The sequence below is a fragment of the Gasterosteus aculeatus genome, chromosome 7, assembly GCF_964276395.1.
Source record: "Gasterosteus aculeatus chromosome 7, fGasAcu3.hap1.1, whole genome shotgun sequence".
NCBI classification, from domain to species: domain Eukaryota; kingdom Metazoa; phylum Chordata; class Actinopteri; order Perciformes; family Gasterosteidae; genus Gasterosteus; species Gasterosteus aculeatus.
The window spans coordinates 28,930,280-28,955,783 of NC_135694.1; the positions used below are offsets into that span (position 1 = coordinate 28,930,280).

The 25,504-nt window shown below is 48.0% G+C and overlaps 2 protein-coding genes across 3 annotated transcripts; one reads left to right on the forward strand and one right to left on the reverse strand.

Moving 5' to 3' along the window:
- Nucleotides 1-25,438, forward strand: capn5b (calpain 5b). Of its 2 annotated transcripts, none has more exons than XM_078106848.1 (13): nucleotides 1-366; nucleotides 4,941-5,114; nucleotides 9,819-9,950; nucleotides 13,920-14,128; nucleotides 14,217-14,409; nucleotides 16,053-16,246; nucleotides 17,332-17,409; nucleotides 17,715-17,910; nucleotides 18,005-18,127; nucleotides 18,242-18,438; nucleotides 19,137-19,258; nucleotides 19,815-19,951; nucleotides 20,334-25,438. In XM_078106848.1, the coding sequence occupies exons 2-13, from the start codon at nucleotides 4,950-4,952 to the stop codon at nucleotides 20,514-20,516; spliced, it is 1,929 nt and encodes a 642-aa protein (XP_077962974.1). In that variant the 5' UTR covers nucleotides 1-366; nucleotides 4,941-4,949; the 3' UTR covers nucleotides 20,517-25,438. The 2 variants fall into 2 exon arrangements, with proteins under 2 accessions (XP_077962974.1, XP_077962975.1); XM_078106849.1 differs by lacking the exon at nucleotides 1-366 and adding an exon at nucleotides 2,203-2,256.
- Nucleotides 12,040-12,652, reverse strand: ompb (olfactory marker protein b). The gene has a single exon (XM_040181933.2). It carries the CDS (start codon nucleotides 12,520-12,522, stop codon nucleotides 12,040-12,042), a length of 483 nt encoding a protein of 160 aa, XP_040037867.2. The 5' UTR covers nucleotides 12,523-12,652.
- Nucleotides 25,439-25,504: the final 66 nt, after the last annotated feature.

Consider the following 25,504-nt stretch of genomic DNA (forward strand, 5'->3'; position numbering starts at 1 on the left):
GTCTGCTGTTTAGTGCGCAACGGGTAACACACATTTTTGGTCTTTCGGTGACAATTTCATTCAGTAGTAGAAATACGTTCTACATATTCGGGTAAAAACGTTTTTTATTTTGAAATCAGGAGAAGAGAACTTCCTGTTCTCGTGCCGTCTTCCTCCGTGAAGACTTGATACCGTTCAGAGGAGAGGAGAGGGGAGGAGAGAGAGAGGGAGAGGGAGAGCGAGCGTGGTGAGGAATCCCAGCAGCCCCAGGAGAGTGAGAGCCGGACCGGCCGGACCTCCCCCCCCCACCTCCCCCACCCCTCCCACCTCCCGCCGGAGGAGGACCCGAGAGAGAATCACGTCGCCACGGGAGAGGCCTCGGATCAGGTAACCGCGACGTGAACCCGCTTTTGTCCGCTGCTTCCACCCGCGCGCGCGGCTCGCGCTCCGTGCGGCGGCGGCGGCGGCGGCGGAGCGCGAGCCGCGCGCAGTCTCAGGAGATCCGCTTCGGATCCGTCTGCTCCCCGCAGCCCGCAGCCTCGCGTGGCCTCTCTGCACGGGGGGTCCGCGCGGGGCTGAGTGCGGGGACGAGAGGGAATATTTATCACACAGCCGCGTTTCACCTGTGTGAAATAGAGCTTTAAACGATGAGCAATGAGAGCGGAATATTGCATATCAACCCTGTACTGTTTGTGTTTGCATGCCGCTGAGGCTTTTTCTATTAGCGTTAGTGTTAATTGCAAATATATTTTTTCTTTTTACTGTATTATATCATATTTCGATCTTGTTTTCACAAATAGCCGGCAACGCACAGCAACAAATAAATCGAAAGTACCCACGAATAAAAGCCGGAGCCATATCGTCCAATAACACCAGTGGAGCAGCGATAGCTCCAAGCTCTATTCCAATGCTCACTCCGACTAAACAGTGACAAAAGACCTCCTGGAATCAGCCAGCGACCTAGTGTGTGTTCCTGTCATGTTATGGACCCCCCCCCCCCCTAGTCTTTCCCTTGCACAAGGAGCACTACATTAATAATGTGTAGAAGTGCATTGTTCTGCAGAGCAAGAGGGGACGGCTGCACATTCATAGTGCATGCCCTAAAATAACAACAGTCCTTTTCCCGAGTACATTTTTAACCCTTAACGCTAAAGTAAGATCCCAATTGTTGAAACATGATTTTCCCACTTTAATTTGGGTTTAAGTGGCATTATTACTGAGTGAGAGAAAGATAATATTCCACATCGTTGAGTATGTGAAGAAGAAAAATGAATACAGTAGTATTATATAGTGCAACCTTATGCTTCATAATACCTTCTCCCTCGCATAAACAAATCCAAGTGAGCTCAAAGCGGCCACCTGGGCTGTATCGCCGTTCAAATGTCCGCGAGGTCGTGAGAATACGAGTGAATGAAATGCAACCCGGTGGACTTGAGAGAAAAGGGACTTGTGGTGTCGAATGTCACGGCCGAGCCCTCGGTAGCCCGGCAGCATGCAGGAGGAGATGCTGCAGAGAGGAGATCACGATGCTGGGAGGGTGGGAAGCTGGGATAGACCTCCTCCCTGGTGAAGGATGGACAAGCCGCGGTTTTGGCGCACCCCTCCCCTCCCCCTCTCCCTTCTCCCACTCTGACTCTGTCTCTCCCTCTCTTCATACTGGTGCATTACTGCTCACTGTTCTCCTCCCTGAGTTTAATCAGCCTGTCAGCAGTCGCAGACTCAATCAGTCACTCCCTCCCCTGATCTCTGACCAGCACACTGCCAGGATGTGCCGCTGCCCGCGGTGCACGTTAATGATGTGCTGCACAGTTCCTCTTTTCACAGTTCTTCATCGTCGCGTCTAATCGGGGGAAGCACAGTTTCCTCGAAAAATAGATCACTGTAATAATCCTTTTGGCGGCTCAAAGTCTGTCTGTTGTTCCTTTTTTATTATTGATATCGAATCGGTCACCCCACAGAAACCCGGAGGCCTGGAGCGACATGGCAACGTCTTGCCCAGAATAAAGGTAACGGGCTCTCCCGTGTGCGGCGGGGCAGAGTGCGGAGAAGATTGTTTAAGTGTAGACAGACACGCCATTACCCTCTGGTAATAGTGCCTCCCTGGCAATAAGTGGATTCGCCCCCCCCCCTGGCCAATTGATCGGCAGAGAGGAAGGGTTCCTCGGGCTGCTCGCGCCGGTTCAGGACCGTAAAGTGGGGAGCTGTCCGTGGTGCTGAAAAGCCGGCCGCTTCTTTTTCACTTTTCCCTTCTTCACCAAACTGGATTTGCAGCATCAGGTATTTTCAGCCAATCAGGACCATGCACTAGTTTGACAAACGGTATTTTGGACTGGTTTTCGTCTACTCCGGTTAATCTGGGGCAAGGCAGACACTCACACAAACAGGCTGACTCCTTATAAGCCTGAAAAGTAATTTGCCCCCGGGTAACTCTGAACTTAACATCCATTTTTCTACGTCTGCATCGGTAAAAATTGGACGTTTTTCCTTCTCCGAATCGAGGGACAAAGGACGGGGTGTGCTGCACACGTTGTAAAACCTCTCAGGGTAAATTGTGATTTTCAGTGCTCATTATTGCTCTTTTAAAAGTTGTGACAAGCCTTGTAGGCAGGCGTCGGCCTTTGGTTTTGTGATACTGAAAACACGTTTCTTTAGTCGTTGCCATTTGGCAGAGTTCGTTGACCGGTTGCGGGACCCGAGGGCCGCGCTGCATCGAGTCGGATGTCGGGGAACAAGTCGGGGGAGAACGCGCTCTGCACAGCTGGAGACGAGGAGCGAGTAAGCGCCATGAATTATTTGTTACCCTGGATCAACACGTCGCAGCCCAAAGTGTGGCTGCAGATTAATACACACTGTTACGCTCCGTATCACACAGTGTATTACGAGTCCGCGGTCGCTCCCGTCTGCTGCAAGGGGCACTTTGTTTCCTTCTACTGCGGCTCGGGAGTATTGATCAGTGATTGGACGCCTTTTCCCTCCAGCTTTTCTCCTCCCTCCACTGCGGGGAGATGCCATTTTTGACTCATGACTTGGTTGTTGTTGTTTTCTGTGGGGGGGGTTGTCTGCATAGTCTGTCAATCATGAATTAGTCAACATCTCATCACTATTTCATCCTCACCATCAAGTTTTGTTCCTCCTCGACATGTTATTTCTCATGTTTTAGAAATGCTTTACACGTTTAACGCAGTCTGCTGATGTGGTGTGAAGCCCTCTCGTTCACTTGAGTCCGTTGGGAACTTGGCGAACGCCGGGCGAGCCATCTCGCCAACATCAACGCCTTCCCCCGCCACGGCGTCTTTCTGCCGTCTTTATTGCCCATTATCTGGGAAACAAACTGGCCACTTTCAGCCAATTTATGACTAAGCGGTTCCTTCCCCTCTCCTGTGGTTTCTGCTGCAGTCCCGTCCTTCCTGTCGCGTGGGCCGCTTGTAATTTATTTCCGCTTTGTTCCTTCTGCATCTCTTTTGCTAACCACACTTGTAGGCAGGTGAGCTCGAAGTCTCATATCACTCAGTGTAGATAGTTTGAGTCAGGTGAAGGGTCTCTTCTTTCATCGTTGATGATGATCCATGAATCCTTCAAACCATACACAGTAATCGTTAATATAAAACAGAAAAACACATTGTCTTTTTTTCTCAGATTGAGGTTCGTTTGGAATTTGGGCGAAATGATTTGCGGATGCACCACTTCGACCTTTTTATCGTGATACCGATACCTGAAGTTTGTGTATCGGCAAATACAGACTACTGATACAATACCAGTGTTTCTTTAATAAACACCTGACAAAGGGAGCGAGGATAAATTCTCTCCTTTCTGACCTGGTCTGAAACCTTTTGCAAACAAGGCCGTTGACATAAAATATTCCCAAAAGTTATTTGTTAATGCTTCCAGGTGGATGATATTTTAAATGTTGCCTGCTTTACCCACAATGCAACGTGAGTGCAAAATGTTGGTTTAAAGAGGCTCTGATTTGTTATGCTAGTAGCGGCTAACGTAGCTCAGAGCTTCTCGCCAGCAGGACGTCCGGTTGGCTCATTTCTTTATTTCTCAGATCGCCAATCTGACTCTCCGAGATCTGTAACAGCCCGCAGGTACAAAGAATTTCGTTTTAAATAAAATTCAATTTTATTTCATTGTATGTATTGTCCGTGGGGAAAAAAAAGACAATTTACATCTTGTTATACCAATATATCTGTGACAAGATAATATCCGGCTCTTTTTATTCTAGGATATGTATGCAGTGTATGTATGCAATGCATGAACTGACTCTGTGGATAAATTAAGGGACTAGCTGGTGAACTCTCATATTTGCTTCCGCGGTTACAACAGCTGTAGAGGTAAAAGGAGACTAAAATATTAACAAGTGTTGGACTGATGAATCTATAAATTGATGGTTGCTATGTAGACAACAATTCTATTTTAACAAATCTCATTTTGTACTGTCAGTATTGATTAGAACATTGCTGGAAAGGCAGTAATACAATAAAATATAGGTTAAAAGGTAGTGGATTTTGGGATTGTCTAATGTTTTTGTATTGACTATCCCTCAGTTTGTCCTCACGCTGACCCACCAGTCCCACCGAATGCCCTGCTGGTCCGGAGCAGATCGATGAGTACATCGCTCCTTTAATGCATAGCAGCGATAATTAGGCCTTGGAGGATATCAGTGAACTGACAGATGCATCATTTTGACCCAGTGAATCCAGGCTGGGCTCAAGGCAGCAGCACAAATCGACCTCCTACTCCGACAGGGCTTCCACTGTTGAGGTTTAAAAAGCTGGATTTGTCTGTCAGTGTGTTTGAGTGTGAGTGAGTGAGCGCAGGGAGGGACGTTGCCTACCTTTTTGTATAGAAACCAGTATTGCGTGATGGAACGCAGCGTTTGTGATGCGTAACCATGTGTGTGTGTGTGTGTGTGTGTGTGATGCGCAATGTTGAAGTCCGGTCCTTCCTGGTCGTTTCAGGGCTGCAGAATGTTCACTTCAGTGAAGGCCTTCGACGGGCAGCAGTACTCCACCCTGAAGAGGCAGTGCTTGCAGAGTGGCCTGCTCTTTGAGGACCCCCGCTTCCCCGCCATCGACGACTCGCTGTTTCACCACGGCAACAGAATCGGACGCGTGGTGTGGAAGAGGCCTCGGGTGAGTCACAGCGTAGGTTTACGGTTTGAGGCTCCCTGTGGGTCAAAAGCTTGAAATGATACATTTAGGGGTCTCCTAAAAGTACAGTATCTGCCCAGGAACATATTATGACAATGGTGTACTTAAGTGCACGTGCTAATGCTGCTTCGGCCCCCAGCAGGAGCACCGTGTCTGTCTTGCCCGTTAGAGCGTTCACCCCCCCCCCCCTCCCTTCCACCCTCCCCCGATGAGCTCTTCACGCCTGGTCAGCGGCCATCAAGAGTTTCTCCTCTCCCTTCTGTGGTCCTCTGGCGCAGGCCGGGCGACCGGACGTATATTTCAGTGGCAGATGATACCGGATGCAGGGCTTTAGGATTCAGTGAGCCGACTACCCCTCCCCCCCCCCCAACCCCCACCCTGCCCCTGCCCCGCGTTCTCCCCCCCCTCACACAGCAGGCTGTGGCTCTGGACGGAGTAACCTCCTTCTGCCTGTGTGCCGCCGCTGCTGCAGCAACAGCCAGCGTGCATCGCCATGGAAACTGGGTCACACAGATTATATGTTTTGGTCTGTGCCGACTTCAGTCATGCAGACTGAGAACTGGAAGGAGCTTCCTTTTTTCGTTTACGTCAGGACAGGATTTGTGTCTTCAGGGACGGTGGTTTATATGTCAGGAGGTTGGAAACAGGAAGACCAAACAGGCCTATTTTTTTAGCGGCCGTTTAATGAAGCACGCTTAGTGTGCAGATCAGATTCTAAAGCTACTTATCAGTAGTGAATCACAAGAACAGCTAAATGACACTTGCTTTTTGTCCTTGAAAGCCTATAACCAGTAACACGTGAGAAGATAAAGGTGTGTCATCGGTTAAAGTGGTTCTTTGAAATAATAGCTATTTGAAAATGGAAGCTAAGTGTTCTAATCATTTTTCTAGAATGATCACAGTGGTATGATCAATTGAGTTTATTTAGTATGACCCAAAAATCACAAATTTGCCTCAGAGGGATCTACAATCTGCGGGCATCTTGCGAAAAGCAGGTCATGTCATTTAGACAGAATACTTGCAGGAAAAACGTCTGTATCACTGCCAGAGCTGTGAGATCCTCAGGGGACCTTTAAGCTACAATCGTATCACATAGATGTGCTACTTCAGCGCTGCAACCATATTCTCTATTCTCTATATTCTATTATTCTTTATTTCACAAAAAACGTGTTATTTAATGAGTAACCCTGACAACGAGCGCTGCCGCGCCCTCACGAGTCCTGGTCCCACTCTCGCGTAGCTTTTGAAAAGTGGGGTTTGATCTGATGAGCGTGGGAAAAAAGGGGGGCGATGGGGAATTGATGTCAACTCGCAGATTGGATTGGACTGTCGGGAAGGACCTCAGTGATGCTGTGATCGATGCCATCCGTAATATTTAGAGTTGTTTTAGGTTTTAGACGGACCGACGTGGATCTCTGTAAAATAATCGAATGTAGACATGAATTTTCGCGGCGGCTCCAAAGTGACTCTCCGCTGTAAAAAGCCTGTCGGCAGCAGTTTGGTGCTCGAGGCTGCACCTTACGGGGCCTCGGAGGGGGTCCGAGGGGGGGGGCTCGACTCGTAAGTCGACTTTTATGGGAAGTTGATTAATGTTAAAGTTAGTTTGGCTCCGCGTTCTCCAAACGCTCCCCCAGGTTGATCTAATAAAACCCAGACGGTTCCTGCCCTCGTGTCGTTTCTAATCCGCCCGGCAACGCAGCGGTTGTGTTATCAGTGGGAGGGTGAAGGTTCACCCCCCCCCTCCCCTCCTCCTGCTCCTGTAGAGGTTGTTGGCGGCTCGGCGTTATCCTCGCTCAGATGCGCCCAGGCGATATTTATGGCTGCAATGAAGTCCCGGTGGAAGAGCGTGGGTAAAGAGCAGCCTCTAATAAAATGGTCCCCCATCTCTGTCCGTCTCACATTGTCCCTCAGATTGCCCCCCCCCCCCCTCCTCCCTCCTCCCTCCCAGCTCTTCCACTCATTTGTGCTTATTTATGTCTCGACTGGGCGAGGGCGGGGCGACGTGACGCCACACGCTGAGAGACGGAGGGGGACGTTTCCGCTGAGCACTCAATGCGATTAGTACCAACTCATGACTCAAAGCAATCCCGGTCCTTGTGTTACTTATGTTATAAAAATCACATCCCACGTAATTAGGTATTTGGATTTTAAGCACTGGTATATTCATACCTCTGATCAGTAAACATCTCTTATTTAGGTATCAGGGGAGGAAAACAAGCGCATCCCTATAACTTTAACAGGAGATTTGTTGAGGTATTTCAAGGTTTATCACAATCTGGATCTTGCCTCTATAATTTTGATGGCTTTATGGCAAAACAGGTCATTGAAATCAGTATATAGCCTGTTAATATTCATTAAACTAAATATTGTATCTTATATATACATGTTTAATGGACACTACGTGATGGTTCCTCGCGCAGGCTGATGGACGGTGCTGAGGAGTTCTCAGTAGCTGGGTAAATGATTAGGCCACAATATTCACATTACTCCAGTGTCTGCGGGACTCTGCCGGGGATCGATACTGCATTACTCTTCCGCCTGAGCCAATCCGTGGTCGGCGAGGCCACCGCAGGGAGCCCCCCCGCCGCTGCTCAGACCACCGATCAATGCCGCTGTGGACAGGAGGGGCAATAAAGAAACGTGACTAGAGATCTCAACTCCGGCCCCGGGCAGAGTTAAAGGGTTGTTCCGACCCGCTCGTGCAGGAAGTGGTTCAGTGCAGGTCTCTGTAAGGTGAGGTGGGGGAGGGGTTCGGGAGGGGTTCGGGAGGGGGGGGGGGGGGGCGGAGGCCTCCAGGGAGCGCTGCACTGGCCTCTGCTTCTGATTAGAAGCTTGGCTTTTACAGCAAGCAGAGTCAGCAGATTACTGACCTTTGTGTGCCGTGTGTGTGTGTGATTTTGTTTGTTAGTGTGCGCTTTTTCTCCCCCACACACTTGAACGTGCAACACCGTGGGTTTGTGCTGCGGTTGGCATTCATTGACACACGCGACGTGACACAGAAAGGTTGCAGGCGGTTTCTATCGATTGATACAGTGATCAGTATTTTATCAGTATCTCTAACTAACTTTTTCTGTAAGTCTCTTTATTTACTCTTATAAAACCAGATGAACGCAAAGACCTTTCAAGCGTGAAAGCAAAAGCATTCATAAGAATGCATGAGCAGAGTGTCTGGGGTTATCGATCACACCGGAGCGCCTTTCTGATGCACATTTACATAAACTCAAGTCTAAAGGTCTCGATGTAAACAATCCATTTGTCCCTGTCTTCAGCAAATGCATCCTTCAGGTTCCCAAGTGCAAAGTGGTTCTCTCCACTGCATAAATATCGCACACCAGGTCCGTCTATTCATCGTATTTCAGACATCTTTTGGTGCACCGTGCTGCCTCTGTTGCCAAGCTGCATTGCATTTTCGGGTGCAGCCTCTAATGTTGCAGATGATTTTCCCTCTGAGCGGAAATGACAAATAGCCTCTCTCCTCCGCCGGGCGGATCGGTTTTCATTAAAAGGCCGTTTGTACCGTGGTGCCGGTGCAGAGGTCCGCCGTGTGTAATTCACATGAGTAAATGGCCGCGTGCATCCATCTCTCGCCCGCTTTTACTTCTCCGGCCCTAGTTGAGTGTGTAAAGATAAAGAGCTGTTAAACGGCGCTGGGCTTTCCCAGTCGAGTAATGGCCGAGGTGCCCATCGACCCGCCGGTCCCATAAAGCAGGGGAGCGCTAACGGACTGTTCACAGCCCCGAGTGCTGCCAGCAGAGAGTAAAAAAACCAGGGCGCTCGCTCTTTTATGTTGGACTGGCGTTAACCTTTTACAGTCAAAGATCCGAACACCGGCCTGTCACTGAAACGATGGACATGAGTGTGTGTGCTGAATCAATCGGTCATGATTTGACATAAACATCAGATGCTTTGAAAGAACGTTATTACACACTATTATTTTAATTTTAATCAAAAGACAAATATCAAGTGAAAACTGTACACATTGTGAATACTGTGTGTAAAGTTTTTCTTATTTAGTCCATTGTGAAGCATCGGAAAAAGTAACTTTTTTGCACACCGCCCCTGGTTAGTGTAGCTTATTGTGCGTACAGAGAAGAGCAGAGGACAGGGTGTCCCTCTGTGAGGGCCCGGTGTCGGCTCGCACGCTGTAGTATTCATCCCACACTTCATCACAGGAACCACAGGATGTCTTCCTGTGTGTGTGTGTTGGGCGATAGGTGCATTAGTCCTGCACAGGGAGAGAAGCTCAATGAGGACCATGTTGTTAGATGTAATAGAGGTCCGTCTGTACACATTGTGGTAGAAAATGGACCTCGGCGCTGCAGCCACAGGAAATGTGATTTCATAAATGCACGCAGCCCTCCCACACTGATGGTGAATATGATACGTGGGTGCATCGGGACAGATGGTCTTTTTTGGATTCATGCATTCGCCTTAATAAACCATCCGAGCTCCTTAACTTCCTGTAACGTACACACTGCGTTCACATATGCTATTTCACCTTTTATGCAGCAAAGAAGACTTATTATTTTCCCATTAAATTATATATAACCTTGGCTCAAGCACCTCCCATCCAACGCTTGGGTATCATGGAATACTTTGGCTGCCCTTTTTAGCACTGCACTGTTCGTGTTGAACCTCAGAGCTGCCCCGCGCTGAACTTTTGCGTGTCCGTGTTTGGGAGTGCAGGAGCTGTGTGAGGACCCTCACCTGTTTGTGGATGGCATCAGCGCACACGATTTACATCAGGGACAACTGGGCAACTGCTGGTTCGTAGCGGCGTGCTCCAGTCTGGCCTCAAGAGAGTCTTTATGGCAAAAGGTAAGTGCTTTATTTCATGTTTTTACACCGATATATTTTTTTGTTTTCTATTTCTGCTGCTGTCTTTCTTTCAGACTCCAGTAGCCCGACAGAAATCTACCATACAATGTCTCGTGCCACCTCATAATGCTCACAACACAAATGAGAAAAGGGTAAACGTTGCTCTCGTGGTGAACACTAAAAAACAAACTGCGCAATTCCCAAATCTCCCTTTCAGCCATTTTTATGTGGGTCTTTGCTGCTGAGTTAAACTGACGAGCCGTCCGTTATTAAATGTATTTTTATTATAACATCTACGCAGGCAGTAGGGGACCATCTACGACGTGCTCAGTGCTGGAAAGTGGACGGACATCTAGAGCCTATTTTAGTAGATGTTTTAGGTAGCTCGGGAACAGCTAGCAAGCTAACGATCAGATCCGTCCAAGATGTGAGCCGTCGCTTGTCGGGGACGTTGACTGATCTTTTGCATCCGTCTTGAGAGAGCAAACAAAGGGATCACCGCGGTTTAGCGGGATCTGAAACGAGATGCTGGATGGTGACGGCCTGCTCAGAGGGGATGTGTACGCACCGTATCCCTCCCTCTGTTTACACCGGTTCTCTATCCCCGTTTAATCCCACAAACGCGCACAATCATCACACAACTCTGTATCCTTTTGAGCGGCGTGTTTACTGCTTCATTTCTTTTTCTTTTTATGATTCCTTGTCATTTGCTTTCTCGCAGAGAGCAGTGCCGCTTGAGACTGTCAGGTCAATTTTATTCATGCAGCTCAATATCACAAGTTTTCCTGAAGGGGCTTTAGAGTCTGTAATAGAATACGACACCTTCTGTCCTTCGACCCTCCACTGGGGTCAGACAAAACTCCCCAGAAAACCCTCTAACATGAAGACTTAGGAAGAGCGACAGAGGGCGGATCCCTGTCTGAGAACTCTTTTACAAATTAACCAAATGAAATGATGAAATAGAAATCTGAAGAACCCTGTTTGGGGGCGTTGTGCAGGTCTCCTGGGCCTGTAGCTTCTATGCTACTGGTTTGCTTGAGATCTGACCACAGCTAAAGAAGTAAGATGCCACTCTCTCTAGATCTGGACCACCGGGGAAGGACGTTTGGTGAAGCATCCTTTGTGCAGAGATGTTGATCGCTTCAGTCTCTTCGTGTTGTCTTCCTATGAAAGCAAAACAAGTAATGGTCCAACTCTCACCGGAGCAGATCGTGTTCCCCAGTGAGACCCGAGTGCTTTCTACATTTTTACTTTGTATCGCTTATTCATCTGTTAATTACCAGCAAACTGTGCCTCTCATTCGGATCCAGAACTTCTGATTTTGCCTTTTTAAATATGTTTAATTGCTGGTGTATGTTTGTTCATCATCACTTAATAATAAGATGACTTCCCCCAAATCCACTCCATTTGTTAAGGCTGATTCTTTCTATTTATGCATTCAAGTCTTTTTTTTTTGTTATCACAGAACGGATTGATAGTTCGCGTGTTGAGTTAGAAAGCCTCCCGACACCTCAGTTATTTTTCGCTTCTCTCGCGCCTCATCAGGCGCGCTGCTTCTCGTCGTGCAGTCACAGTTTGTGTTTCATCCGCCCGCCGCAGACCGAAGCGCGGAGGCCGAGGGATGAAGCCCGCGTGCCCGCCCTCTCTCTCGTTTGTCAGGGTCACCCTGCGAGACGGAGACGGACGAGGCAACAGGAACCTTTTTGCCGCCGTCCACCGGGGAATATGAACGGGCGCGCGCGCTTGTCTCTATCCATCACCCCACCGGGGACTCATCTCTACCAAACCCGTCGGGGACGGCTGTTTGTCGGAGAGGAGAGGGGGAACAACACAACTCGCCCTCCGTCGTTGGTTAAGAAGAAACACCTTTTTGAGTTACTGGCTTTATTTGTGTATAGCTACATTTGACATCACAAGACACAAAGGTCAACAGGTTCAGCAACGGAAGCAAGGTAGAGGAGGGCCAAGAGCGTCGCCTCGTCCTTCCCGGGCGTCGGATGATGCGATAATGAAGGCTTTCTTTTCTCCCGACTCCCGAACGGATCAAAAAGTCACTTTGCGTAAGTCACAAAAAGTCACTTTTTGAGTCTCAGCGATCCGCCGTGAAGGTGATGGAGCAGTCGACGGCCTGAGGGCCGCAGCCGTCTGCAAACGCAAACAGGAAGTACATCACCTTCCTCACCCTCGCCGACTCGGCGATGCGCTCGCCGAGCTCGTGCGCGTCGGCCTCGTAGCAGCGGACGGCCGCGGCGCCGGAGTCCCCCGGCGACCTCCAGAAGACCGCGACGGGCTCCAGCAGCTGCCGCGTCATCAGGTTGGTGAGGTCTGGCGTCCACAGCTGCGAGGTGGCCGTGATGGTGAGGCGTCCCGTCTGGACCGGCCCCGCCGACCACCGCGAGAAGCTGAGCGCCTGCCTGGGGAAGTCCAGTCGGTACACGGCCTCGTTGGGCCGCAGCAGGCGCTCGCCGTCCTGCCTCCCCTGGGCTCGCTGCTGCAGGGACTGCACCCGCAGGCGCATCACCTCCGTCAGGTTGGTGTCCGGCCGGAAGGTCAGCTCCAACTCCGCGGACATGCTCGGGGCGGCGGGCCGAGAGGTCGACGCCACCCGCGGGAGGGGGGTTGGATTTCGAGCGGCGGCGGCGGCGAAGCTGAGCTTCTCGACTTCGTGTCCGTCCTCCTCCCCTTCTCTCCAGTCACTCTCACGCGTGTGTTCGTGTCTGCGTGGCGTCGGCGGGAGGGGGCTGGCCGTGCACAGGGGTGCCGATTAGCACAGGTGCTAAGCGACAAGATCCAACGAGATCTTTGTTCCCCCTCGGGGAGCTGCGTCTTGTGTCTTTCCTCGACTGCAGGTCTTTAACACCCGACTTGGAGCGCTGTGTTATCACACCCCCGGGGTTGTGAAAAGGGTAAAGCAGCCCCTCTTTGCGTCGGCGCTGGACTCCGGCAGGTGAAGGGAAATCCTCCTCGTCCCTCTTACTCTGCAGCGCCTATCGACTGACAGCAGGAGGAAGCCAAGGTGCCTTCTGCTTGTGTTTTTAACGGTGGGTGGTCGGGTCACCTACCCACCAGGGTGCAGTGTGTGTGTGTGTGTGTGTGTGCACCGCCACACTCTGCCCGGGTGAAAGGTGAGATAAATGGCGCCTTCGCTCCCTCGCTACCCGCGGTGCAGAGTCACTGAGTAAGCAACAGCGAGGTGGGGCCCGAAAGAGAAATCACCTCCCGAAGGGTTACGAACTGACTCTGGGGTTTCCGTGGTGCAGTGCTTTGTGTCTCCCCCCCCCTCCCACCTTCCCTCCCTCGGCCAGATTCTCTCCATCAGCAGAGTGTCACCTCCTGGGGAGAAGCTCGACAGGAACTGCTGTTCATTTGCACTTTTTTTTTCTTCGTCATATTCAGTCTGGCGGATGTTTCACAGGCCACCTCAATGTTTAGGGTTCAGTTATGTGACACTGACCTAATGCAGAAATACGTTTCCAGCGGTAACAAGCGGCAGAAAATGAAGAAAAAAAAGAGCTCAGATAAATCTACCTTTTGCCGTTATGTATTGCACCTTTTGGCTGCAATACATAACGCTTTGTATAGATTTTTTGCAAACCTAAACAACTAGAAGGAATATTTTGTTTGTTGTTTACCTCTCTCTTCAAAATAAAACATTTTGCAAAATGGTGCCTTGGTTGTGGAGGTTTTCACTGGACCACAGTGAACCCAGACCGCTAAAACGCACACACACACACACCGCAGTTATTGCCTCTAACCCATGTCCTATTACAGCTGGATTTATGACTGAGGGGGCCAAGGTGATAAATCTGTCCCTTAACCCTGAATGCATCAGCAGACACGAGGGCTGGCTGCTCCACCTTGACATTATTCACGCTCCGTGGCCCAGCGGTTTGTTTGGCTTACCCGCCCTCCTCCGTCCCCTTCCTCCCCTCTGCCTCCCCCCCCCCCCCCCCCGTCTCCCTCTCCCAGGTCATTCCCGACTGGAGGGAGCAGGAGTGGGACACGGAGAAGCCGGAATCGTACGCCGGGATCTTCCACTTCCGCTTCTGGCGCTTCGGGGAGTGGGTGGACGTGGTGATTGACGACCGGCTACCGACGGTGGACAACCAGCTGGTCTACTGCCACTCCAACGACAGCAACGAGTTCTGGAGCGCCATGGTGGAGAAGGCCTATGCCAAGTTAGTACCGGTGCCAACGGATGCAGTTTGGATAGAGAAACACGCACCATAATCTCTACGAATCGAACTCTGCTCCTCTTCCCGTCAGGGTGTACGGCTGCTACGAGGCTCTGGACGGGGGGAACACTGCCGACGCGCTGGTGGATTTCACGGGTGGTGTTTCTGAGCCCGTGGACCTGCTGGAGGGTCAAATGGCAACAGACGAGGTGGCCCGGAACCAGCTGTTTGAAAGAGTGCTCAAAGTCCACAACAGAGACGGCCTTATCAGCTGCTCCATCAGGGTGACTGCCTCTTTTTGAGTCTGAAATTCATCGTTATTTTATTCTTTCTAACTGTGTTTTTGTGCGTGTGGTGTATGTTTATATCTGAGTCTACATGGGGCTTTGAGAGGTGATCAGAAACAGTGGTGCTTTGGGCTGAATGTTAATATCTGATGGTAATTTGTTTTGCAGCCATTTGCACGTAAACCAAAGTATCCAATGAGGTGGAAATTTGAACAAATGACGGTGCAGGATAAATATTCATCTGATGGAAAGCATTTTGTCTCTCACACGTCCCAAAAAAAACAACCATTAGCAGCATTTCAGCACCTGTTCTCTGAAAATGATCAAATCCACCACCAACGCTGACCCCTTGTGCCCCGGAGCGCTTTAATAACTGAAGCATTATCTGCCGTGATTTTTGAATTCAGGGACGAAACGCTGTCTGTGTGTGTTGACTCTCCCTCTCGGCACAGAGAGCAGCCTTCTTTACTGCATAAATTCTCTCTGCAACTTTTCAAAGCTGTCAAAGCTGTGTAGTACTTTGTTTCAGATTACGTGAGGTGAAACTCATAAATGAATAGTGCTTCTGAATTGTCCCTTTTGATGATATCGTGCAGGCCTTTTCCCTTTAAAGCCTGGGATGTTGTAGGCACTCCTCAAAGGTCACTAACTAAAGCCAAGCAGCCCGTCTCAAATTATTGTATTTGAGAATTTGAGATTTCAGCCTGAAGGTAAAAACGTACAAAGTTTGCTTTAACGTGTGGCGGTCTGTTTAGGCAAAGAAGTCCCCGACTCGTTAAGAAAAACGAGTGCGCGCCGTCTTACGAATTGCTCGTCTTGTTCGGCACCCGGTTCTCTGTCTCATGCCAATCTGACACCCTGACAAGCTGCTCCAGCAACAACTGATGAACAAACCCTCCTTGTGAATCACACGCAGTTCCATTTTAAAATGGCACGGCTCGTTTATATGCATGAGTTTCGGGTTCGCAGAGTCTATTGTTCAACTGCAAAAGCAACGACAGCTCGGGGAACATCAGCAGTGCGACACCCCGATGCTTTTTCCACATGCCCTCCACCCCCACACACACACCCCCCGCCCATGTTTTTCTCCATCATAAAGTGTGAATGTGCTATGTGTGTTTTCCCCTGAGGAGGCCGTGTATTGAGGCTACTCTCGGCTGCTGATTTGTGGATTGAGGAAATCTGAGTTCTTTCCCACAGCTTATATTTGGACAAAGCAATTATTCGGCGTGCTATGCTGAGTTGACAACTGTTTGTCCTTTCCCCCTTTTGAATTTTCTCTCCTGTTAATAAGGCGCTCCGCTGTTGAACGTTTCCAGTGACTTTGATTGAGCAATTCATCTGTATTTTGATTGACTCAACGTTGCTGCAATGGTCTCCCCTGGGGGACCTTTGTTGCATCTTTTTTTTTCATGCCTCTACTTTGTAATAAAGGGCCAAAAATCTCCCAGACGCACACACAAAAACCGAGCTGGTCGTGCTGCTTCCATTGAACATTGCAACAGCGTCCTTTTGTGCCTTTTACCGAAGACCCTACTTGTTTGTAATCTCCCGGGAAACTGCCAGCCTCCCTCTTTTACATATTTACAGAGATCCACAAAATCGTCAATTACCAACAACTTCCCTTTCCCGTTTCCCAGGCGACCACGATAGAGGACATGGAGGCACGGCTGGACTGCGGCCTGGTCAAAGGTCATGCCTACGCTGTGACCGACGTGCGGAAAGTCCGGCTAGGCCACGGACTGCTGGCCTTTTTCAAATCCGAAAAGCTGCAAATGATCCGCATGAGGAACCCCTGGGGAGAAAAGGAGTGGAGTGGCCCCTGGAGCGACAGGTAGGTCACTACGCTGCCACCTGCAGGCCGGGGTGATCTACTGCAGCGCGTCACATCTCATCCTGTCTCATTTGGCCTTCGTCTATCCGTCTCGTTTCTGGTCAAGCTGTTGCGTGGCTAAGGAAAGTTAATATTCCACTAATGTTCTCGTTAAAATGCAGCAGTGCATTCTTCCATTGACTTGAAAATTCCTCCTCGACATTGGTGCTGGGTCCTTTTTAACTTTTTAAATTAGATGTATTTCGAAAAAGAGTTCTTAAAGAGAAGAAGGGAGTCGTTGCTCTTCTTCCTCAATCGCACTCGCTCGCTCTTGCTGAATCATTGATTCATGTCTTAATGAAAAAAACGCCAACAGGCTGTTGAGACGCTTGTCAGTGAATCATAAACGGAGACATAAACACAGACTACGGCATCCAGTGAGCAGTGAATACCGAATGGACCTTTATGTTTAGGTATGATTCACTCGTTCAACGCACACTTCTGCCCTAGCGGGGTAGAATCATGCATCATTTATGCGTCTGGACTTGATGTAGTAGTTGGCTCACAATCATTAGGATTATTTATTCACAGGTGAATTACCCACTATTCATATATTAAGACACTTTAAGACGCAGTGTTAATTAATATTTAATTGGTATTGAGTCTAAAGTGCTATAAGATGCTACTGACTGTGTCAATAAGACTATTTAAGTGTTAATGATAGCACCATAAACACATTTGTTGCTAGATTATAAGATATTTACACTTATAAGAATGTGTTAATACTTCTGCTTAATAGCCTTAACAAAAGTTTGTTATAATTGTTTATGATAGGATGGATTACCTTTTTTTACTTTATTAAGTATAAGACATACGTCTTATAACAATACCTTTATTGAGGTCTAAATAATGGCTTAGCCATTATAAATATTACAGTAAAGTTTTTTAATTTTCTCATACGAGCTTATCAGTTACATGTAATTCAACAATAAATGTGTTCACGGTGCTATTGTTAGCACAAAGTAATGTTAACCAGCATCGCACAAGGACTTGTGATTGATTAACTACCTAACTGCCTCCTCGCTGTTTGCTCTCATGCTCTGCAGTTCGGAGCAGTGGAACAAGGTGAGCAAGAGTGAGCGAGAGAAGCTCGGCGTGACCGTGCAGGACGACGGCGAGTTCTGGTGAGAACCGTGAATCTGCTCACAATCTAAATCACTGTTCCCCCGTTCTTTGAACCATTTATTGAAGTTATTATTTGAGCTAATGTTGTTAAATCATTCATAAGCACCTTTCCAAATTCATTCCTTGTCGGCGCCCAAGTTCCCCGTTTCCCTTTTAACACATGACCCTTTTTTTGTTCCTGATTTCATTTCATTCCCTCTATTTTTGCACCTGTTGAAGGTCTTCTTCTTTCAAGCTTTTTCCTCTCGTTGGTGTCCACTCTCTCCGGTCTCCTCTCTCCTCTCCTTTGCCTGCTCTTCTGCAGGATGACGTTCGACGACTTCTGCCAGTACTTCACCGACCTTATCCTGTGCCGCCTCATCAACACCTCCTACCTGAGCATCCACAAAACCTGGGAGGAGGAGGTGATGAGGGGCTCCTGGGTCCACCGCCAGGACCCCCTACGCAACCGGTCCGGAGGCTGCATCAATCACAAGGCCACCTTCTTGCAGAACCCTCAGGTCAGTGGGGGGGGGGGGCGGCGTTTGTCTTCACCTCACAGACGTGCGGCCGGTGCCGGTGGAGTAACACGGGGTCACCCTCTCTTTTCCCCAGTACGTGTTCGATGTGAAGAAAGTGGAGGACGAGGTGCTGATCTGCTTACAGCAGAAGGAGAAGAGAGCCACACCCAAAGAGGGCAAAGGGGAAAACCTCGCCATAGGCTTTGATATTCACCGGGTAGAAACACGCATGCACAGACACCCAGAATAGTATAGTAGTGCAATGGTTTAGAGAGTGATGCGTTACCCCACGCGGACGGATTTCTGCTACACTTGTCTTCTCGTCCCGCAGGTGGAGCTAAATCGTAAGTACCGTATGCACTCGGCTCAGCAGAAAGTAGCGGGCTCCATCTACATCAACTCGCGCTGCGTCTTCCTCAGGAAGGAGCTGAAGGAGGGCCGTTACGTCATCATTCCCACGTCCTTTGACCCCCGGCAGCAGGGTGACTTCCTGCTCCGCGTCTTCACTGATGTGCCTTCAGACTGCAAGTAAATCTGATCTATTCCCACTGAACACATAGTGTAACTTTTGGTTGAATGTCCCGAATGTACTTTGAAGCGGAGCGCCGTCGAGATGGATTCGCTAGCTGTGGGTCGACAGCGTTGAGTGGCACGATATCATGAAATAGCTGACGTTGTCGTGTGTGTCCTTCTGATCAGTGCGAATGAGACACGGGGGTCTGTGTTGCAAAGGTTGTCGCATGAAGAGTTTCTGACAACATTGCACATGATTATTGGGCACATTGCAATATGGTGAAAGGATATATATTGTGCAGCCCTATCTGATAGCTAATTAAGCTAAAGTCTTACAAACTAGATTGGCAGGCTGCATCTGAAGAATAAAATACTAACATGTTTGTATAAAGGATTTACTAGTCAATACTAAATGGAGATGAGGCTGCCTGTGAGTCGGATCAGCTACAGGGCGAGTTGGGATCAAACAACTCTTTTACACAAGGTGCTTTATAGACTTCAGTGAAGGGATAGCAGCACAAAGGGACGAACCCATCCCATGAATGAGGAGCCATTGCACAGCAGCCACATGCACAAATGCTACGGCTGCTGTTCTTTGACTTGATTTTAGATTTGACTTTTACTACAAAGTAATTGTAATGGTAATTGATCAAACGGATGCTTGAGTCCAGCTGGCTTCAACACTTTTATAGCGTACGCTCTTTCTTTCCCAGAGAGCTGACTCTGGACGACCCCCCTCAGACGTGTTGGACTGGGATGTGTGGCTACCCTCTGCTGGTCACTCAGGTCCACGTAATGAATGCCGAAGGCCTGCAGGGGCCGGACTCCAACGGAGGTAGGACCACTACTCACATGGCGTTGCATGCTTGCATGTTGACGATCGTTTTCTTGTCTTGTAAACTCCTGTAAACACCAACAGAGCTCCACTGCCTGAATCCCCATAAGGAAAGACCTCTGAGCAAAGTGCAAGGTACCACAGCACCATCTGCTGAGACTGTAGCTCCTGTTCTTAGCCTGTAGTGAACAGCCCTCACACCCTTAAAGCTCTCATAGCGTGTGCTAACCTCTTACTTTTGCATTTCACTCACCTTTTAAAGCCACTATCTATCGTTCCATTTGCTTTTTTCAAGCTTTTAAGAAATATCAGCCATTCCGTATAAAAGTGGAGGCAGTACATATTCAGTAGCTGCGGGTGGGATTCCTCTGGTGTCCGCCCACCGGATGGTGCCAAGCACAGTGGCTTTAGATTAATCTGCTGACGGAGCAGAAGTGGTGGAAGAAGTACTCAAATCCTTTGCCTCAGTAAAAGTACATTATAGTTAAATGTTTTCTAATTACAAAGAACTAAAGACCGTCACCTGTCACAAAGACTTTTGACTTCCATCCTTCAGCTGTAGATCCGTACGTGATCATCACCTGTGAAGGAGAGCGGGTTCGTTCACCTGTTCACAAGGACACGCGGTGCCCGAACTTTGACATCAAAGGCCTGTTCTACCGCAAGAAACCCAAGGAAGGCATCCACATCGAGGTGAGCCACACACGTCTTTGATTGGAGTTGTTTTAAGCATGAACAACACTGAGTTCTGTGTGTGTGTCTGTGTGTGTTTGAGCTGCAATGAATGATATTTCGAAAGCCAGTGTGTTTATTAGAGATGTTGCATTTACTCAGAATCGGAGGCCGAACTGTGCATCAGCGCGTATCTATTTTCTGTTATATTTATATATTTTATAAATGCAATAAAATTGTGTTAAATAGGATAATTATCTCATAAAAGCACAGTTTACAATTTTTTGTGCCTAATCGATCTCCCTTGTATATATTCGCTTTTCGTACCTTATTGTGTTTTTGTCTTTTCGATCCCCTCTTTCCCCCGTTCGCCCTCTTCTTGTCTTTCGGATCTCTTCACCAGATCTACAACAAGAACATGATCGTGGACACCTTCCTGGGTCAGGTGATCCTGTTCAGCGACCCCAACGAGCGGCAGGAGCAGCACACGCTTCACCTCCGGGACAAGGGCAGTCGCCAGGACAACGACCTGCCGGGCACGCTCACCGTGCGCCTCGTCACCGCCACCGCGCTCACCAACATCTGACGCGCTCGTTTTGTGTTCGGATGACGACCGGCACCCGGGGGTGGCGTTTGATGGCGCCCGGCGTCCGCCGTGGGCCCCCCGGCCGCGGCGGGAGCTCACTGTGTCTGCCGCTCGCATTCTCTTCGCGCCTCTTATTGTCTCCCCGTTTCTCTTCTTGCTTTTAAATTCAGCTTTGTTTGTGTTTAAAGGCAGATGACTATATTTCCTGACGAAACACAAGACGACGTGTTTTCAAAGGAAGTTTTTTTTTAGCCTCAATCTCCATCAGTGGCTGAAGTACAATTTATCTGACTTTTAAGAACATTATAACGTCTTCTTTTCTTCATGCATACTGCTGAATTCCACCTTGGTTCAGACAAAGACACACCCTCAATGATTGACACACTGCTCATGCAGACATGTCTGCACTCTCCATGCATGTGCCAATGTTTCCAAGGGCTATGCATTGCCTTAAGGTCGAGTCCGCCTCTCCACCTTGAGGAGGATGTTAAATACTCTTCTCCATCAGCTGTCCTCAGTGCTAGCACAGCCTCCATTTCCGTCCTCGCTCCTTCCTCGTGGTTTTCATCTCTATTTTCCGATATCTTAACGTAACATATACTCTTTTATATCTGTGGATAATTGTCCCACCCAGTCATCTTAAACAGGCACCACAAGCCTCCACCAGTTTTGCCGGAGCTTTGGAGAGCATGCAGCACCGTCTGTCACTTTTTATTGTGGATTTTACAAAGAAAGCCAACAGCAGCTATTCTCTCGCCCTTTACTGAGAGCTTTTCCGTGTTGTTCTGTGAGCGCGCTCACGTGTCCATCTTTGAAACCATCACAAACTCCCCGAAACGCTCTCTGCCGGTTGCTATGGACGATCTCAAAACTGCATGGCTTAAAGAAGGAGAAAAAAAAAGAACTAGACTCTTTGCCTGTGCTCTCTTGTCTCTCCGGTCGTAGCTTAGCAACCGGTGCTTTTGATAGCCTTCCCTCTTTGATCCCGCCCCTCCTCCAACGCGTGTACGTCTTCTCAAATCCAGCAGAGTGCAAAGATTCACCCTGACATAATCAAAGTGCTTTATGGGACCAAAGATGATCCTCTGCTCTCTTAGTCCCTTTCGGCCCGGCCCGGCCCGGCCCGGCCTGGCTACAAACCACCACCCCCTGTGCCACATCATCCCTTAACGGCAACACCACTGCCTGACGCTTCCTCTGACTTGAGTCTTTTGGCCCGGGCCAAAGACCCAAGTCACCTGACCCCCAAGAGGCAGCAGCCGTGCTTCGGCTGTTGGCACAGAACAGGCGTGCGTGGTTGTGTGTGTGTGTGTGTGTGTGTGTGTGTGTGTGTGTGTGTGTGTGTTGCAGAGCAAGTGTCCGCGGGTGCTTGAGGGTGAATGAATGTATATCTCTCAATCCACGTTGTAACCGAAGGGAAACACCTTCTGCGGATGTGGAAAGGTGTGAACTGAAAGGAAAGGAGCCCTTCAGTGGAACACACACCTTGCACCTTATTTCATCTATAGAGACTTTAATGGATGAAAGAAAGAGGGCGGCGAGCTGAGAAGGCGTCCTGCCAAACGACCCGTGCCATCGCCGTGATCCTGGCTTTGCCTCCACAGCGGGAAAAACAACTTGGGATGAACTGTTAAGGGATTTCGGGAGGATTTCAGATGGCTTTGGCATATTGAACCAACACTGGTACAGTTTAATCTATCTGTGATGAACTATGACACTTCTTGATCACGAGGCCGTTCAATTTGGCCTTTTGTGACAGAAGCTTAAAAAGAAAATCATGACTTTTTTTTCTTATCTTTTTTCTTGTCAAAAGTGGAATATCACTGCAGAGACTTTTCATTTCACCTTTCATTAACTTTCGTTAAGTCTTAGTCTTGTTTTGTCTTTTTCACAATAGGAATTAAATCATTATCAAGATGTTTCCTTTGAATGTAAGACAAACAGTAAGCGGACTAATCAAAATCTATCAAGTTTGTTTTCCTAATTTTCTTTCAGCGCCTTTTTTACATTACTTGAACACATGGCATTTAATTGACTTTGTGTACAGCATCTTTGTAAATGCGTCTTGCATGGGTTATTTTCCAATATGTTCATGGCCTTGTATCGTACTGTTGAATTGTTACTATATATATATATATATATATATATCCTTTCTATCTCAAAAGTCTTGGAAATGCTAGTTTTGAGCGGTCGGCATGTCTTACTCTTAACGCACCTCATGTCAGTCGGATCAAACCAACGAGTTTGATGCACTTATTGTCTTGTAGTACAGTGATAAATTCATAAGGCCTCTAGCATCTGTGGACATTAGCAGCAGTTGTTGACTTAAAATTAGGTGCTATTTATCTTCTCTCTGCTCTTTTACATTGTTTCTGGGCAGAACGCAGAACCCTAGCTAACGAAACGAGGCTGGATTTGGAACATTTTAGCTTGCAGACAGACTTTGTTAGAAACTGCAGTGCCGAGCAGTGTGAGGTTAGACTGTGCCGGGAAAGCTTTTTTTTGTGTGTGTTTCACAGCCGGTGGGAAAAGAACGAACCGTTTCCTCCTTCCTCGCTGAGTGTCCTTGTGCGAGGCGCCGAACTCGCCAGTGGAGCCTAAAGGCCGGCTGTGAATATGTGCAAAATCAAACTGTGTATTTCCAGCTTGAAAACGAGGATGGACTGAAGGGTTGTTGGTGCCAAATGTGCAGGCGGCTACTTGGATTTTGTTAAAGTGGCTTTTTCTTTGTTCCCTCTGGTGACCAGACTTCCTCATCCAGACACACACGTTTTCTGGTGGAAAAGTTTGTTACAATGTGGCCAGACTGTAACGTTATGTAATTAATGCACAATATGTCATTTCCAGCTACCTGATTGGGAAATAGTGTAACAACTGGGGAAACGGTGCATTGGATTTAAACTGTTCTGATCCACGTGCTTAGAAGAGTCTTGAGGGATTCTGGAAATTCTTTCAAAATAGTTTAAATTTTTGGTTTTGTATGGAAAAATAATAACGAGGCACACGTTTGGGCTCGGTGACGCAGGCGGGAGCTAAAGAATTAGACTTAGAATGCTTGCTGCATTTGGATGCAACTTTCACGCCATTTAACATCACGTTTTGCAGTCTGTTTCACTAATCTTTTATATTCCAGTTTCTCTCAAACTGTATTTTAAATATACAAGTTTTCAGCAACCATTTTTTATTAAACCCCACCCCCCCCCCTTCCGCTTATTTCTATTTTTTTTATTGTTTTCGATACACGCGAGACACAGAATTATGACCTCCAACATCCAACCTGACAGCTCTGACATACAGGAGTATTTGGCGTCACTCGCGATCCGATTATGAGCTGAATAAACAATGAGTCGAGCTCAATGTGAAATCTCGTCCAATTCATGTGCCACGCCGGTGCCAAAAGACAAAACAGCATTTGAGACAAAGGACGCTTTTGTAAAGACGTTTGCCATGTGACTGTCTGACAAACGTATGAAAGTGTTTTATTTTCTCCACTACGTCCTCGTCTCGAAAATGGTTCTCATTGCATCGCTCTTCTTACCCATTAGTAGTCGTTGCAGATCGGGATTCTTTGCCAAAAGTGTTATGGCGTTCGCTGTTAACCCCCCCACACACACACACACACACACACACAATGTATACACTCCAGCTTCTAGACCAACCGGGCCTGGTTGGAGTTGTGGACCTTGACTGTTTTTCTGGACATTCGCTGCAACGCTTGTTGTTTTTCTGTACATATGTGTTCTGCACGGCCGTGCCAAAGCGGGTTTTAAGAACACAAAACTCCGTTGAATGAACTGCTCACAGCGTCTGACTTTTGTACAAATCCCCAAAAATGCCAGTGCATGTAGCAAAAGCGCTTCAAATCTGCTCGCAGCATTACGAATATATTTATATATATATATATATATATATATATTCATTTGAGTCTTTCTCTGAGTGTAAAAACTAAATCTGCTGTTGCTACTTTGATAAACATACTGTGTGAGGTAGAAGGCTTGCATGCATTACAACAGTATTCAGTTTTCTAATATTTTCTATTCAGTAACCTGCAGTATACAGTATGCATATAAAAGTAGCAGCAACTTGACTTATCCGTCGTTGTGATGGCTTCCATGTTTTGATGGATGTTATACCGGATATTCCAGACATTTATTTAGAGAGGAAGTTGATCACGACCTCTGGTGATCAGCAGGAATACGAAGAGGAATCTAATGATGGATTTATTCCGAGCCCCATAATGCCTCGCATGGATTTTAGTTGGAATAAGGTAGAAGAGAAAGATAATTTAGTTTTTTGTTTTGTGGGTTTTTAAGAGGCTTTTTTTCCGTTCGCTCAGCAACGCGGCGATGTGGGCCGAGGTTCGCTCGCCTTCTCATCTCACGTCCTCGTCAACTTGGAAGCTGCTGCATGCGGCGAGCGCCACGAGACGTTGAGTTCGACTCCGGTTGCTCGTCACCGACATTTTTACCTGAGGCCGAGCGCCGTCCACGCCAGGAACGAGCTTGTGATTCTTCTTGTATTTTTCTGCTGATGTTTATTAACTGGAGACTGGAATACCTTCTGCATGGTGGCACTTCTAGAAGACGCTTCGGTCTTTCTAACAAGGATCTTTTTGTCAGTATTTTATAACCTTGTTAATTTTATATATACACTTAACCTCGCGTTCCAAACCGGTATGTTTACTGATGGCTGGGCTTCAGAGAGCTGTGCTGTGTGTTCTGTGCTGTGCGCTTTGTCTGTGTCTTCTTCTCAACGTGAGCTTTCCTTTTCTATTACTTGTGTTTGTTTTCTTTCAATGCGTGTTTGTTGTTCTCGGTTACACTGTGGTTATTTTATATAGCTGCAAGCTGAAATTATACTTCTTTCTTTTGTATGTAATGTCAACTTGTGGCATGACTTTGAAATAAAACAGGAAAAAAATACGTTTGTCGTCATTTCATTTGAGTTAAAGCCACAGCGGAGGAGCTTCTGGTAATTCACATGAATTC

Bases quoted from the DNA above. Each gene is read 5' to 3' on its own strand.
- capn5b (XM_078106848.1), top strand. From the start codon at position 4,950: ATGTTCACTTCAGTGAAGGCCTTCGACGGGCAGCAGTACTCCACCCTG. The intron at 14,129-14,216 runs GTTAGTACCGGT...TCTTCCCGTCAG, and splicing joins GTGGAGAAGGCCTATGCCAA to GGTGTACGGCTGCTACGAGG. The intron at 18,128-18,241 runs GTAGAAACACGC...CTCGTCCCGCAG, and splicing joins TAGGCTTTGATATTCACCGG to GTGGAGCTAAATCGTAAGTA.
- ompb (XM_040181933.2), bottom strand. From the start codon at position 12,522: ATGTCCGCGGAGTTGGAGCTGACCTTCCGGCCGGACACCAACCTGACG.